We start from the raw sequence: 17232 nt of genomic DNA, 5'->3' as shown, positions 1-17232 counted from the left end.
ATGTTTGTTTGTTTTGGCAATGAATGTTTGCCACCTTGTTCTTTTGTCTGTAAACCGCCCAAGTCCCTTTGGGGAGATAGGGCAGTGTATAAATGACACATTATTAAGATTATTATACTAGCCGTCCCCTGCCACACGTTGCTGTGGCCCAGCGTGGTGATCTGGAAAATAAAGTAAGGAGAAAGTGTTGGTTTCTAATATATGTAATTTCCTTATGCTTGTGGGTAAACAATATTTCTTGATGTTTCTTTGTTAGTGTTGAAGTAGAGATTGCGTGGTTTGTGTGGTCCAGGATTGTGTACCCTGGAACAAGCAACATATCATTGTCCTTCTTGAGGGGTCCCTTTCAAATCTATGATACTTTATCTGTCATATACATATATGTGTGTGTGTGTGCGTGCATCATATCTATTGATATCTATGGCTGGGTGGCTCTTTGTCAGGAGGGCTTTGGTTATGTCTTCTTGTGCTGGTGAAGGGAGTTGAACTGGATGGCCTTAAGGCAGCATTTCTCAGCCTGGGGGTTGAGACCCCTGTGGAGGTCACAAAGGGGTGTCAGAGGGGTCACCAAAACCATCAGAAAACACAGTATTTTCTGTTGGTCATGGGCAGGCCCGTAGCCAGGATTTCGTTTGGGGGGGGGGGGGGGGGGTGAAAGTTTTTTAGGGGGGGTTTCGGGGGGGCTGAGTTTCGGGGGGGCTGAGTCTGAGTGAAAGAGGGTCTAGCCTAGCAAACCTTTTGTATCATTACCCCAATACCCCCATGCATATGGGAAATATTGAGTATGGTGATCAGATCATGATATGAATAAACATAACAGTTTAAATAATGCACCCCCCCCCCGAGCCGCCCGCCCCCCCCCCCTGGCTACATGCCTGCCATAAAACATTTAAAAACATTAACACATGCCTGGTCATGGGGGTTCTGTGTGGAAACTTTGGTTCAATTCTATCAACTCCCAAATGTCAAGGTCCATTTCCCCCAAACTCCATCTGTGTTCATATTTGGACATATGGAGTATTCATGCCAAGTTTGGTCCAGATCCATCATTGTTTGAGTCCACAGTCCTCTCTGGGTGTAGGTAAACTATAACTCCAAACTCAAGGTCGATGCCCATCAAACCCTTCTACTGTTTTCTGTTGGTCTTGGAAGTCCTGTGTGCCAATTCCATCATTAGTGGAGTTCAGAATACTCCTTGATTGTAGGTGAACTATACATCCCAACAGCTACAACTCCCAAATGATAAAATCATTTTTTTTAGTGATGGTCACCCATGGGGTTGTTATGCGCATTCTGTCCAAATTTGGTGTCAATTCGTCCAGTGGGTTTTGAGTTCTGTTAATCCCACAAACGAATATTACATTTTTATTTATATAGATAGATGACTGGCCCCTGTGCAGAGCTCCCTCCTTTCAGGACATTTCAGCCTCTTTTCAACCCTGGAACATTGGATGATGAGCTCAGTGCTTCTCCATGCCAGGAAAGAGGCTGGAGTGTCCGCTTAAGGAGAAATTTCTCAATGGGAGGAGGTGGTTAGAGGACGAGCCATACTCTCTCAGCCTCAGAGGAAGGCCAGGCAAAGCTCTCTTTATAGTGAATGAGCGTGGCTTAGAAGTGTGAAGAGGAAGGTCCGAAGCCCCCCTCGCTCGGCCCTGGATGGGCTTGGGCAGGGCACACTCAGAGGAAGGCTGTGGCAAACCCCTCTGAGGACAAGTGACTGAGCCTCTCAGACTCAGATGAAGGGACCCAAATCCCCTCTGCCATGTCACTATCACTCCTGCCGCATCACAATCACAGCCAGGCCTCCTCTCTCCCTCCCTTGCTCCCTGCCTCCCAGTACACTTGTGAGATGATGCCTGGAGTCTCCCACTTTCCAAGGAGGCCCCTCTGGGCCCTTGGTGACCGTGCAGCGCAAAATGCTAGTGTACACAGGGCTCTAATATGTGCCCGAAAATTATCCGAGGAGAAAGCAGTGCCGCCCCGCCTGGTACAGCCCACCATATTCCCCCCCCCCCTCGGGGAATCTCAACCAGGCGGGGCCAACCCGGGGCCCCAGGAGGGGAGGCAGCCGCGGCCCCCACCGAGGAAGCAGGGCCCCCTCCAGCCCCTCCTCCTGAACAGGAGGAGGGAGGTACCACCGGAGGGGGCTGGTCTCGGACATAAATTCCCAGCTGCCCCAGGGGCCCCCGAAGATAGAGGCGGGGCCAGGGCCAAAGGGAAGAGGAGGAAACAGGGACCCCTCCGGGCCCTCCTGGCAGGGGGGGAGGTCGAGGGGGCGCTGCCGGCCCCCCTCCTCCACGCCCGCAAGTCCCTTCCTCCCCGCCAGGGCCCATCCACCATCTTTGGCCCAGAGGGACACTCCCTGTTTCCGGCCATCCGCCAGCCCGCTGCCTCCCCCACCCCGCCCTGGACCCCGCCCACGACCCCTGTCAGACTCCTCTTGTAAGTACTCATCCGCATAATTTTCTTTTATTCTAATTGACATGTTTTTTTATTTGTCTTGCTTTTCATCTCTCTTCCCATTCTTTTTCTGTTATCTTTGTTCCTCCTTCTTCCTTTCACAATTCTCTTAATGTTAGTCTTTTCTTTTTTCCTGTGTCTCTTATATATTTCACTTATTTGTTTTAATTGCTCACTATTTTCTCTTTTTAATCCTTTTATTATAAATTCCTCGAATGGTGTCTTTTTTTTCTGGTTTAGAAAAGATAGTGATAGATACATGATAGACAACGAGTTAAACATGAGCCAACAATGTGATGAGGTGGCAAAAAAGCCAATGGGACTTTGGCCTGCATCAATAGGAGTCTAGGGTCTAGATCCAGGGAAGTCATGCTGCTCTCTTTTCTGCCTTGGTTAGACCACACTGAGAATGCTGTGTCCAATTCTGGGCACCACAATTGAAGAGAGATATTGACAAGCTGGAATGTGTCCAGAGGAGGGCGACTAAAATGATCAAGGGTTTGGAGAACAAGCCCTATGAGGAGCAAATTAAAGAGCTGGGCATGTTTAGCCTGAAGAAGAGAAGGCTGAGATATTCATTGAAAAACTAGAGCAAAATGTGCTACAGAATGTCCCACAAAAACAAAGTTTTGGTAGTTTAATATACTGTTTCCATGTTTTTATGATTCATTAGCAAATGATATTATGATTAGGAACAATGGCTTCAAACTACAGGAAAGCAGATTCCACCTAAACAGTAGAAAGAACTTTCTGATTGTGAGAGCTGTTCGGCAGTGGAACTCTCTGCCCCAGAGTGTGGTAGAGGCTCCTTCTTTGGAAGCTTTCAAATAGAGGCTGGATGGCCACCTGTCGGGAGTGCTTTGGATGCAATTTTCCTGTTTCTTAGCAGGGCGTTGGACTGGATGTCCCATGAGGTCTCTTTCAACTCTATGATTCTATGATTCTACGAGAGTGATAGATATAGGCAATGAGATGAAAGAAAGGAAACAATAGAAATAAAGACAGAGGGAGAGTTAAATAAATGAAAGAAAGGGAGTGATAGATATATAGAAAGTTAGACAGACAGACAGACAGACAGATAGATAGATGGACTAGATGATAAAAAGGGCGTGGTAGATATACTTACAGATAGATATAGAAAGTTAGAGATAGATGGATGGATAGATGAAAGAAAAAAAATAGTGATAGATAGAAAGAGAGTGGTATAGATCAGCCGGTAAACTTTTAGGAATTGTGGAAGTTGATGTCCGAAACACCTGGCGGGACCAAGTTAGCCCATGCCTGATATCATGGTCGATAATAGAAAGGGGGCAACAGAGATCTAGGCAGAGAGTGGGGTGGTGTTATCCCTCTGAGCGGCCTGCCTTGTACCTGGGGGCCTCGGCCTGTTGATCTGGACCAAACTTGGCACAAAAAGGTGTCCTACACTAAAGTGGTAACTTTGAAGACTTATAATGTAACCATTGTCCTGAGCCAGGAGCATCCACGCAAGATTCAGGTATTGACAGGAGGAAAATGAGTGGATATATATGGAAGTTTTTGTATCAGGTGGGGGGAGGGGTTGGGGATATCTGTGGTTATTGATACACAGTTCCTCCATTCTGATGGCTGTCATAGATTCAGCCAGATGGCAAGCAGACTGAAGGCAAACAGAGTGACAGACCCAAGTTCATAAACTTCCTACACTGAAAATAATGAATTTCTTAGGATGGGAAGAATTTACAGTGTTCTTTGATATGCCAAGGGGCTTGTCTATTCCAGTAAAAAAAACAACAACATAGTGGCTCAGAAATAACGACTGAATGTCTAAACGTCATCCATAAACTTATGGACCTTAATGCACGGTAAACCATATTGACCACTTTAGCTCCTTACTAAGGAAAGTCAGGGAATGCTGTGGAATTTCAATGAAATTTAGCTACACGAGGCCATCTCCTTTTCTCTGGATATATCAACACAAGGAAATGGGGATGGATTGGGTCCATGTCACCATAGGCACTGCCAAACAATTGCAGGGCTCCTGGCCATTGTGGGCACTGTGTCAATCCACCCCCGATCCCTTCCCTGCAGTGACTAGGAGCTCTCCAGAACCTCAAAGGGCATTGACAACAATGACCGGAAAGGTAAGGTGACAGTCCAGCTAGGTCATTCAGTTGTTGGTTCCTTAAAAGTCTTTAAAAGACATAACAGAATAAAGCAATCAAGTAGCCATCAATTTGTAACCATCTATTTTACTAACTCTCTATGAAATCGCAGATTTACAGATTGTATAGTCCATAATGTCATGTCCGATGTCTTCATATTAGCAAAGTATCTCAGAGAGCTCATCCAATGATGCATTAAATACCTCTGTAGGAATATGACCGTATACTTTCTCTTGTATCACATTTTAGGTGAATGATGTGTTTGTGAACTTGCCTTTCTACTATGAAGACATGATACAGGCTTACATCCGAGGGAATGAGGCCGTCATCAAGACCAATTTTGACCTGACAGTAACCTTTGACTGGAAGAGTTATGTCAAAGTGTCTGTGCCCAGCACTTATTCCAATGCCCTTTGTGGCCCAGTATGTGGAGAGGAACAGAAACTAATCTATAAAGGTGACCAATACTGTGGGATCCTCATCAGAAAGGATGGCCCATTCAGACATTGTCATGGGATCATTGACCCAACTCCCTACTTTGATGGTTGTGTCTTTGACACCTGCCAGTACCATGGTCAGCATGACGCGTTGTGTAATGCCATCAGTGTTTATTTGGCAGCCTGTCAGGCCCTGGACGTCCAAATTGAAGAATGGCGATCGGACACCTTCTGCAGTAAGTATCATCTCTTCAATTCATTTTGCAATAGTCTGTAGGCAACTGCTGAACAAGTGCACATACAAAAACAATTCTTTGTGTTGAAAAAATCATGTTGCAAAAGTGTTTATGTTCCTGTTTTATTGAATTATGTTTTGATTGACAGTTGTGCTGCCAAAATGTATTTGACCAAGAAGACAAATATCTGCCTGAGGTCTCCCCCATTACAATCACTATCCAGATACTCTTTTCTTCGAACCACCTGGGTGCGCTGTTCTCTCACCTTACTTAGCCACTGCATCTTAGGCCCTTTCTACACTGCCATATACTCCAGATTATCAAATAAGATAATCCACATTATCTGCTTTGAACTGGATTATATGAGTCTACACCAGGGGTCCTCAAACTTTTTAAATAGAGGGCCAGGTCACAGTCCCTCAAACTCTTAGAGGGCCAGATTATAATTTGAAAAAAAAAACCATGAATGAATTCCTATGCACACTGTACATATTTGTAGTGCAAAAAACACTTAAAAACAATACGATAATTAAAATGATGAACAATTTTAATAAATATAACCTTATTAGTATTTCAATGGGAAGTGTGGGCCTGCTTTTGGCTGGTGAGATAGGATTGTTGTTGTTGTTGTTGTTGTGTGCTTTCAAGCCATTTCAGACTTAGGCTGACCCTGAGTGAGGACTGGGTAAATGACCATATTTATATATTTATTTATTTATTTATTTATTTACAGTATATACTGCTTTTCTCACCCTGGGGGGGGGGGGGGGTTCAAAGCCTTAGTTTGAGGGGCCCTGGTCTACACTGCCATATAATACAGTTCAAAGCAAATAATCTGGATTCTATATGGCAGTGTAGAAGGGGCCTGAGTCTCCAATCCACTCCCATAAAGCTAATTTGCTCTTTTTCACAATCTAATCCCCCTAGTTGCTTCCTCTTCCTCTTCACACAATAAGGGAATCACCTCAATGTTGTCCAATCTGCCTCTTAACGCCCTTCAATTTATCAGGCACCAGGGTCTTCCCCATTTTGACATCTTTTTAGTTTCAGAAGAACTTGAAAGCCTTTCAAAGGGAAGCAACTTCTCTACTTGATAGTTTTTCCTACTAAAATTCTAGCTCATATGGAGCTGCCTCTGAAGCTTCTTCTAGAGGGCCGATTATGTCCAATCTAAACTGTCGCTCCTTCTCAGAGAAGGGCATGAAAATAGTGCTCTAAAGCAAACAAATACTTTGTAATAACAAAACTTGATCAATCCACCTTCAGAGCTGCCCAAGTTTAAGATACCCAAGTTTCATGGACTTGGAGCTATGGTGAAAACACAAATACGCAAGTTGATTCATTCTCAATTAATTAGAATATGTCAATAAGATCATCAGACCAAAAAAAAAAAAAAAAGAAAAGAACTCCGCTGACTTTGTTTAATTTATTAGAGGCAATAATTTCAAATATGTCCCTCACATATAATAAGTATCCAGTATCCAAAGAAGAAATCACACTCTAAAACAACTTAAATGTGAACTTGAAATTCCCCACATTCTGCTTTGTCTTTTCTTCTAGGTCTTGCTTGCTCACCAAACTTCCATTATGAGCTCTGTGGAAACGGCTGTCCAGCAACTTGCTATGGTCTCTCTTCTCCATATGGCTGTGAACCCTCATGCAAAGAAGGTTGCTATTGTGATTCTGGGTTTCTCTTGAGTGCAGATCAGTGTGTTCCTCTTGGTGATTGTGGCTATACGTACCAGGGGAAGTACTACAAGAAGGGAGAGGAGTTCTATCGCACTTCCTTCCACCATTCTCTTTCATTCCTTCTTTTGCTGGCTTTCACAAGCTGTGGAACCAGGTATGTGTATTATCAGAGGATTTTTAAAAATTGGATCCATATTGTGCATATATTTACAAAATCAAATGCCCAGAATTTTACTGATTATAGCCATAAATCACCACAAGCTTGCATAACAAACTACACTATGAATAATGTATTATTACGTGATATAAAATAGATCCTAATATAAGTTTAAATTTTCCAAGGCATCATACTTTCTTGCTATCAGAACAAAATCTGTCTCACCTGTCAACAAAATATTTTTCCAGCTACTCCTACTGTGACGGCGTGAGTGGCGCCACCTATATGTAGAACTGTAAGTTGCAGGATTTGAACTGTTGTATCATGCCTGATTTTGCCTTTTTACCCTGTAAATGTATAGTTGGATTGATTGGTTATTTATAGCTGTCAATCATTGTTGTTTGCACCAGTTGAATTGCTCCTCCTGCTCAATTGTTTGACCCCACCTCTCCCTAGAGAGCAGGAAAGTGTTTCCTTTTCCATTCCACAATCACATTTTCTATCAGATGGCTGTGAGAGAGAGACTTGGCTCTGAAGCCCTTGATTAAGTTACCTCTCAGCACCAGTTCTGAGGTTCTTACCCTTGAGACTTATGCTTCATGTTCAGATCAACCTGGACGATGTTGAGAAGTCTCAAGCGCCTTCAAACCAGTTCTTTGGCACCAGAGGAAGGCTTTGTGCCTTCAAAATATAGGCCATTGGAATTGGGGTTGTGATTATTCCTATATTCACAGCCATTGAGAAAGAAAGACCTGGAAAAGTTTCTGAGCTGCAAAACTCCTTGGACCCAAGACAACCAGAGACTGTAATGTATATTTTCCTTTACCCCTTTGAAACTTCCAGCTTATTGCCTTAAAGGGATAACTCTTTGTGAACAATTAAACCTATTTTGAGTTATCTACAGTGTTTTGATCCTTGGGAGTTCCAGTTTTCCTAAAGGAGGGCAAGAAGCAATCCCCTGGGGGAAAGATGTCATGTCCATGCCTCTTTCACTAAAAGTTATAGCCCCCAAGCGCGACGACACACCTACTGGGTACAATATTTACCTTGTACCCAGTAGAAGTTATCCTTTCTCTGTCAGTGCTTACTACTCATTTCCCTTTCTGTTTTTTCAGCTCTCACCTGCCCATCCAACAGCCATTATGACTTATGTACAAGGACATGTGATTTTACCTGTGCCGGATTGTCTTCTCCAGGACAATGTACCAAAACATGCTTTGAAGGGTGCCAGTGTGACAATGGCTACCTGTTTGATGGGGACAGGTGTGTGCCAATGGAGAACTGTGGCTGTGTACACGAGGGGCGCTACATCAAGGTAAGTTCAACTGTTGTAAGTTTTGATCCACTCATGTGTGCATATAGCTTTTCTTGACTCTCATAAGAAAGGGGACAAAGAACCTTGGACCCCTAGGTATTATGGGATTACAACTTTCATCAGCACCATCCAAAATAAGGCAAGGTGTGATAGGATTTGTAATCCAATAACATCTGGAAGGTTACACATTGCTAACCTCTGTTTTAGGAGCAAGCTTCTTTCCTCACTGAGCCCCAAGTAGGCTTATGACATAATGGAGGAGAATGTGCTGCTTATCTTGATGAAATGGGTGTCTTCCAAATATAGTTTCTGTTACGTTTCTAAGTAGTCAACATGACTTTCTAAGTTTTCAGAGAACCGCTAAGTGGATTGCTGTGAGTTTTCCGCACTGTATGGCCATGCTCCAGAAGCATTCTCTCCTGTACTTTTCAAGGAGCCTCCAAGCAGAAAAATCATCACTATTATTCATTGCAATTATGATCCCAAATTGAAGTAGAGGTGTGGATGGCAAACCATTTCTTCATAGAATTATTTTCAAAATCCTAAAGGCAAAGGTTTCCTTTGACATTAAGTCTAGTCATGTCTGACTCTGGGGTGGTGGTGCTCATTTCCATTTCTAAGCTGAAGAGCCGGCATTGTCCATAGACACCTTCAAGGTCATGTGGCCAGCATGACTGCATGGAGTGCCTTTGCCTTCCCGCAGAAGCTGTACCTATTGATCTACTCACAGTTGCATGTTTTCGAACTATAGGTTGGCAGAAGCTGGGCCTAACAGTGGGAACTCATCCCGCTCCCCAGATTCTAACTGCCAATGTTTCGGTCAGCAAGTTCAGCAGCTCCATGGTTTAACCTGCTACACCACCAGGGGACCCTTTGTGCCAATCCTAGTCTTACAATATTTTTATTCTGAGTACCTTTGAATTTAGGACTATGAAATATTTGGATTTGCCCCTACATGCATAGTCTTTTTTGTTTTGCAAGATATATTTGTAGAGTTCTCTTGATTTCAGTATGTGTTCACAAGTATTTACATTCCATTTTCAACATCGTCTCCTTTTTGATGCTGTGCATTTTGCAGGCTGGCGAAGGTATAATCTTAGAAGGTTGTTTGAAGAAATGCACCTGCCACGCTTCCGGCCAATTCATTTGTGAGGAAACCAACTGCCCAGAAGGCGCCATATGTTCCCTCCATAACGGTGTGCGTGGTTGCATGTGGCCCATGGGAGAGTGCATACTTCAACCTGGAGCACAGCTGACCTCATTTGATGGCACCTCTGGACAAATCCTCTCCCACTAAATAATATAATATACTTTGTTTATATTCCGCTCTATCTCCCCGAGGGAACTCAGGGAGGATTACAGAACACATATCCAGCAAACATTCAATGCCGTTATACAGTTGACAGGAACATACAGTACATAAACAGAGGTATATGCTTTTCCTATCTTTTTCCATCTCTGTAATCTGGAGGCTGTGGTCAACTTTTGCCACAGGAAAATGTACACAGGAATACATATATTAGCAATGTTGCACACAAAATATACCTATGTTTAGGGTGCAAGATAAGAGAATCAATTGTGTAATAGCTGGTCTATTTTAACCTTTGTTTTAACCTTCGGTTTTAACTTTTTTGGTATGAATGTTTACCCTTTAATGATGATATTTTTAATTGCTTTTAACTTAAGTTTTAATGTATGTTAGTTCACTATTACAGGAGTCTTAGGATAGTGATTAGTGTCTATTTGTGTACTTTTTTTGTTTTTTTCTTTAATGTTGATATATAGTCAATGGAGTAAATAAACTTTGCTTGCACATAGTTCTGAAGAGAGAGTCAACTCATTCTGTGGGAAAGTTGATACATTTGGAAAATAAGTACTAAAATATAGCATTAGGAGATGAGAGTATTCACTTTCATTCTTTAAAACAAATTTGGCAAATGGGTATAAGAAACTTGGTGGAGGAAATTTGACAAAGAAAAGTAACATGGATAGAACAAAAATTAAATATAAGAGGAAATGGTTGAAAAACACATGTTTTGAGTTTTGGAAAGAATTCTACAAGGATGAAACATTCAGGATTTTAATTCTCTTTTTGACATTTTTTACTTTGCTTCTCATTAATGTCCTTGAAGAATTTCCTCGGTCAATCACTGAGACTTTTCTTTAATTTTTTCTTTACAGACAATGAATTTTTGCATTCCTCCCTTCTGGTTCCTAATCAATTAGGTTTAATAAGGCTGATCTATTTTTACACTAAAACTTGGCATATTACAGGGATGTTCTTCAGGTTGTATTTTAACAGAATGATTGATTTAATGCTCTCTTATTTTTGATAGTTGCCATTCATGGTCTGTGCCTCAATCTGCTCCTAGTGTTGTTTGTGCAGAGAGAATAGCTCTTTTCCATCTTCTATTTCCAATCATGTAGTCTAACCGATTATAATATTAGTCATTCAAGTGATGCTCATGCATACAGTTGCCTCTTTGGTTGCTTGAAAACTGGATTTGTGATTCACCATTAGTCTTACAAAATTCAAGTATAAAGTACTTTTCTGCAAACAAACGTGCCTCTTGGGGCCCTTCCACACAACCCTATATCCCAGAACATCAAGGCAAAAAATCTCACAATATCTGTTTTGAACTGGGTTGTCTGAGTCCACACTGTCATATATCCCAGTTCAAAGCAGATGTTGTGGGATTTTCTGCGATTATATTCTGGGATATAAGGCTGTGCGGAAGGGCTCTCAGGCTTCTTGAAGACATAGAATGTATGTGCGTCTTCTATTTTGGAGATAACCAAGTCTTTTCAGCATATATATTTTCTTTACTTCAACTCTAATCCAACATTTTGCTATCTGTCTACATTTCAGGTAAATGGACATCGAGTATCACTCCCAGGTACAATATCTGAAAATATTTCTATAAGCATCTCTCGTCATGGGGTTGTGATTGATCTAGCTTCTGAAGTCAAAGTTCTCCTCAGACCCTGTGGAGAAGTGAAGGTGGAAGTCAGTGAGAGCCTGGGAGGAAAACTCTGTGCCTCTTGTGGGAACTTCAATGGAAATGGTGCTGATGACTTGGTGCTGCCCAATGGGAAGACAGCAGGAAACATTGCTGAAGTTATTGATGCCTGGAAGGCCATGGATTTCTATGGCTGGTGAGTGGTTCTGGAGAGAGGTCTTTGTCATTTTTCAAAGAGTACAAGAGAAAAAAATGATTGCTCCACTGTTTGAATGGCAACTCTAAGCTGGACATTACATAGAATTTTCTTCGCAGTATGTATTCAAGGAGGGATGACTTTTCCTTCCCCTGCAGTTGAGAGAGTGTGACTTGCCCCAGGTTACCCAGCCAGTTTCTATGGTTGAGCAGGGATTCTAGCTCTCGTCTCCAGAATTACAGTCCAATGTTCCAACAACTACTCTTTAATGACGCCCCTTTATTACATAGAGATAGGAAAGAGTAGCATTTGAGAGCAGGTTGTAGCCATTTAAAAGCAGAAAGTATAATGAAGGTACACACTACACAGGGAGAAAAATACATATAAACACTATCATTAAGTCTGTTTCCTTAAAAGTTGCACAATGATCTTATGAAATATTTGGATGATGCTCATAATATTTTCCATGTTTTTCTCTCTTCCAGTAAAGTCTGAAAGCCACCTGAATCACTGTGAAGGTTTCCCTGTGGTCTTCATAGCTGGTAGTAACTTTAACTATTTAAACTCATTTTTTCAGAATATAAGAATATAATGCATTTTTTCAGAATATAAGAGTTTCCAGGTATTGCATTTCATGTATCAATAAAAGATTTTTGGAAATCTGTTTGAGAGTAACATCAATTTAGCCTGAATGATTTCTGTTCTGTAGCATTGCTCTGGAAGGTGATAGCTGACATAGGACTGTAACTGGAAAATGGGCAAGATCCTATATCAAGTAGGAGGAAACGAAGTTTCTGCCTGCACACTTCTGTGACCTTGCAAGCATGTGGTTAGACACTGAGGCTGAAGGTCAAGGGACATGTGGCTGCCCACCGGAGTATGGCCAAATATGAAGCAATACCGCTATCCACTAGGGGTGTGCACAATTCCATTTGACAATACCAGATTCAGGGAAACTCATTGATCTGGCTGCCAAACCTCCAAAAACAGACCAGGCTGACGGGTGGGGGGGGGGGGCAGTTGAAGTCTCAGCTGATACGAATCAATAACAGCTAATGGTGGCTAACAGAGCTGAGTGGCAGTCTACCTGAGGCAAATGTGGCAAGAGCAGGAGCATAGCAGCAGCAGCTCCTCTTCTTTCTTCCCCTGCCACTTCCCCATCCCTTCCTGAAGCCCCCCCCCCCCTCTCAGTGGAGCAGTTGCTTGAGGCAAATAAAACCAAGAGAGAGAAAGGCTTCCCTAGGCCTCTCCTCTAAAAAGAGCCTCACTGGGAACTACAAGCCTTTAAAGGACCGAATCTTACTGGCATGAAAATGATACCCCCCCCCCTCCGGATTTTGGGCATTTCCCAGAAAACAAAACAAAGGGACAGCCAAAAATGGGGCCAAAAACAGTACAGTTTTTTTTTCTGAATTTCATACTGGAGAATCTGCTGCTTTTGCTGGGGAATCTTTGGAAATTTCTGTTTTGGGGAATCTATTTCATTCTCTGTGAATATTTCTGTTCCTGTCGTATTTTTCATGTTTTTCTTTCTTCCAGTAAAGTGTGAAAGCCACCTCAATCACTGTGAAGGTTTACCTGTGGTCCTTATAACTATTTAAACTCTAGAGTGCATTTTTTCAGGATATAAGAGTTTCTAGGTATTGCATTTCATGTAGCAATAAAATATTTTTGGAAACCTGTTCAAGAGTAATATTTATTTATTTGCTGTATTTGTATACTGCCCTTCTCAGCCCTCAGGTGACTCAGGGCCATTTACAATGGCAACGATTTGATGCCCCAGAACACCATAAAACATTAAAAAAATATTAACACATAATATGCATCTCCTAATAAAAACATTGTCCCACCTCGTCATCCAGTCGTTCCAATTCCTATGTCTTTTTCCTTGCATTTTCAAATGTTTGTTCAAACAACCAAGTCTTGTTCCATAACCAAGGGCCACCACTGAGAAGGCCCTGCCTCTCGCCCCCTCCAAATGTGTTTGTGACGCAAGCGGGATTGAGAACAGGGCCTTCCCGGACAATCTTAAAGTCCTAGCAGGTTCATAAGGGAAGATGTGTTCAGACAGATAAGTTGGGCCAGAACCATAATATAATTTAGCCTGTGATTTCTTTTCTGTAGTCCTGCTCTGGAAGGTGATAGCTGACATAAGACTGTAACTGGAAAATGGGCAAGATTCTATATCAAGTAGAAGGAGACTAAAATTCTGCCTGCACACTTCGGTGTCTTTATAACCAGCTTTCAGACACTGGGCTGGGGGTCAAGAGGCATGTGGCTGCCCACCGGTGGATGGCTAAATATGAAGCAATACCACTATCTGTTAGGGGTGTGCATGATTCCTTTTGGCAATATCAGATTCAGGGATATTCATTGATCTGGCTGCTGAACCTCTGACAATGGACCAGGCGGAGGGCAATCCAAGGCTCAGCCAATACAGATGGGGACCTATATTCACGGACCCCCCCCCCCAACTTATCCTCTTCTAACGGCTTTTCTTCCCTCTCTCTAACTGACTTCTTTCCTCTCTCAGAATGTTGTTTTTTTTCTTCCAACTGTCATCCTTAACTCCCTCCTTTTTAAAATTCCGGCATCTGCTCATTTAAATATGACCAATCAGATTCCCTTATGTAAATTAACTCCGCCCCGACTGCTACTACCCCTTTAAGAATCATAGAATGGCTGGCCTTATTCCAACCCTGCAATATAGGCCATGTTCTAACATTAACGTTTACTCTTAAATTCTACCCCATAACCAGTAGTTCGCTACAGCTTCCCCAGGCCTCTCCTCCAGAGACAGCCCCCCTGGGAACTACAAACCTCTAAAGTTTCCCTATTCACAGCAATGGACCGAATCTTACCAGCACAAAAACAATATCCCCTCCCTCCACATTTTGGGCATTTCCCGGAAAACAAAACAAGGGGGCAGCCGAAAATGGGACCAAAAATTGTAAAGTCCCCCCCCCCCCCCCGAATTGCACACCCAACTATCCATCAAGAATGCTCATTCTGATGGCGAAGCTGCTGCTTTTCCTGGGAAATCTTCGGAAACTTGTTTCGGGGATTCTATTTCATTCTCTGTGAATATTTCTGTTTCTGCCTTGCTGGAGAATCTGCTTCTCTTGTTTCGTTCCTGTGCAGATTCTGCCTTGCTTTGCTCCTTTGCTTGTATTTGACTTGTTCTTAACTTGAGGTTGTCACCTGGAGTAAAGGAAATTAGGCTTGGGCGGTTTCGTTCGTTAATTTCGTAATTTGTTATTAATTCGTATTTAAATTAGCTTACAATCCAATATTGAGCCATGTAGGAATAGTGTGAGGAATAAATTAGATTCGAAACAATTTTTTAAATTTATTTCGTAATTATTTTGTAATTATTTTGTAATTATTTTGTAATTATTTTGTAATTATTTTCGCATGTCTGGTGCAAGTTTTATAGTTGTTGTTTGTTTTATCACACCAACAGTCAACAACAGAGGGAGAGGGAAGCGTCAGAAGTTCCCCCTGTCCCATTTGGAGGTTTTTTTAGCATATTGCGCAATCGCGTCTGCCATTAACGAATCGATTCGTAATTTTACAAAATTTCGTATATTTTGAAATTTTTAAAAGGAAAATTTCGGAATTATTTAAAAAAACGAAATGCAAGGGCCCCCTAAAAACAAAACGAGTTTAGAACCAAATTTTTCCGTGGTTACCCAAACCTAAAGGAAATATCTCTTGGTGGGGGGGACGGGACACTCCAATAGAGGAGTTTTGAAAAAAACCCCTCTTGTACTTAAAGTGAAGTTCAACGCTTGTACCTCATTTGCAGAAAGGTTCTGTATCCAAAGAGGAAGTTGTGGACATGATTTTGCCTGTTATCCCCTGGTAATGTCTCTTAGGCCCATTCCAAAGCTGCATTAATCCACATTATATGGCAGTCTGGACTCATATAACTCAATTCAAAGCAGATATTGTGGATCATCTGCCTTGATATTCTGCATTATATGGCTATCTGTAAGGGCCCTTAGATAGCCCAAGGAGAAGAAAAGAGTGGACTTGCAACACATGAGACAAAGCCAATCATTTGGTCTATTTTAAATACTAACAGGATTTCCCAATCTCTGGAAACTGCAACCATGGGAAATGTGCCAGTCTATGCTAGTTTGGCAAAGTTTCCATCCAATAGAAATAAACAAACAACATGGTTACATCAGGTACCGAGACCTATGGAGAATCCCTGTAGACTTCAGTGGATGGAGTAATGGCTTCATATCTGACTACACGGACACCCCCCCCCCCCCAACACACACACACACACACACACATTTAACCTAGCATAGAGCACCTGAGATGGCTTTGACAGCTCTGTGGTAGATCTGATGTGGTGGTAAATAGCTCAGTACAGCAAAGTTCTGCATGCAGAATACAATACTAGACGAGACATGCAAATTTGTGGCCAAATGAGCACCTGAATCTTTCCCTCGTCTCATTCTTCTTCTGCACACACTCCTTTCTGCAAGCTCACCACATCACACAATTACAGTACTACCCTATTTCCCCCAAACTAAGACCTACTCTGAAAATAAGCCCTAGTATGATTTTTCAAAATTTTGAGGATGCTTGAAACATAAACCCTACTTCAAAAATAATAAATTACAGTTATTTAAACGTCAACTTGGGAAAAGAAGACATCTCCCGAAAGGAAATCCTAACACCTCTTTTCCACTTTTACTACCATTGTTGTATTTTTTAGAATTTTTGAAATAAGTAGTTTGTTGAGGTATTACAGCTCTCTGACTAAGAATTCTGAGTGCCCTTGCCTAAATACAAATGCCAGGGTTTCGTAGGATGAAGGCACGACAATGAAAGATTCTTCTCACCCCTTCAGGCGGCAGAAAAATAGATGCGCTACAAATAATCAAGGGACTCACAAAATCTGACCAAATGTACCTACTAGGGTTGTGCATTTGTGTCCCGGCTTTCAATGGGGGCCCTGATCTGTTTTTGGGGGCCTCCTGTATTCGGGAGGGCAGATATCTGTTTGTGCTCCAGGGTGCCAAAAGATACATTTCCTATTGGAGCACTATGGGGGGGGGGGGGCTCCCCTTCTGGGTGTGCGCTTTAAGGAGGCTTCTTCTTACCTGGTGTTTTTACTCTAAAGGAGGCGCTTGGCTGCAGGCACTTGCCGGCGTGGGCTTTCTCGGCCTGCACGCCACACATGCATTCCCCTTGGAAAGTAGGTCGGTGGGTGGGTGGGTTGACTGGGCTTGTGTGTATCTTCCTCTCCTCCTCCTCCTCCTCTTCATCCACCTCCTCCTCCTCTTTCCCAGTAAAACAGTGGTTCTCAACCTTCCTAATGCTGTGACCACTTAATACAGTCCCTCATGTTGTGGTGACCCCCAACCATAATATTGTTTTTGTTGCTACTTCATAACAGTCATTTTACTCAGTTCTTGTGGGGGTTTTCGGGCTATATGGCCATGTTCTAGAGGCATTTCTCCTGACGTTTCGCCTGCATCTATGGCAAGCATCCTCAGAGGTGAGGTCCTCAGACCTCACCTCTGAGGATGCTTGCCATAGATGCAGGCGAAACGTCAGGAGAAATGCCTCTAGAACATGGCCATATAGCCCGAAAAAACCCACAAGAACTGAGTGATTC

At 42.5% G+C, this 17232-nt stretch overlaps 1 protein-coding gene across 1 annotated transcript; it reads left to right on the top strand.

The window, feature by feature from the left end:
* The first annotated feature begins 4488 nt into the window (after positions 1 to 4488).
* Positions 4489 to 6495, top strand: LOC137095641 (alpha-tectorin-like). Its single transcript, XM_067462399.1, has 3 exons — positions 4489 to 4583; positions 4854 to 5277; positions 6470 to 6495. The coding sequence occupies exons 1-3, from the start codon at positions 4572 to 4574 to the stop codon at positions 6493 to 6495; spliced, it is 462 nt and encodes a 153-aa protein (XP_067318500.1). The 5' UTR covers positions 4489 to 4571.
* Positions 6496 to 17232: the final 10737 nt, after the last annotated feature.

Source organism: Anolis sagrei, chromosome Y, assembly GCF_037176765.1.
Source record: "Anolis sagrei isolate rAnoSag1 chromosome Y, rAnoSag1.mat, whole genome shotgun sequence".
NCBI lineage: Eukaryota > Metazoa > Chordata > Lepidosauria > Squamata > Dactyloidae > Anolis > Anolis sagrei.
This window is presented reverse-complemented; position numbering and strand designations above follow the sequence as displayed.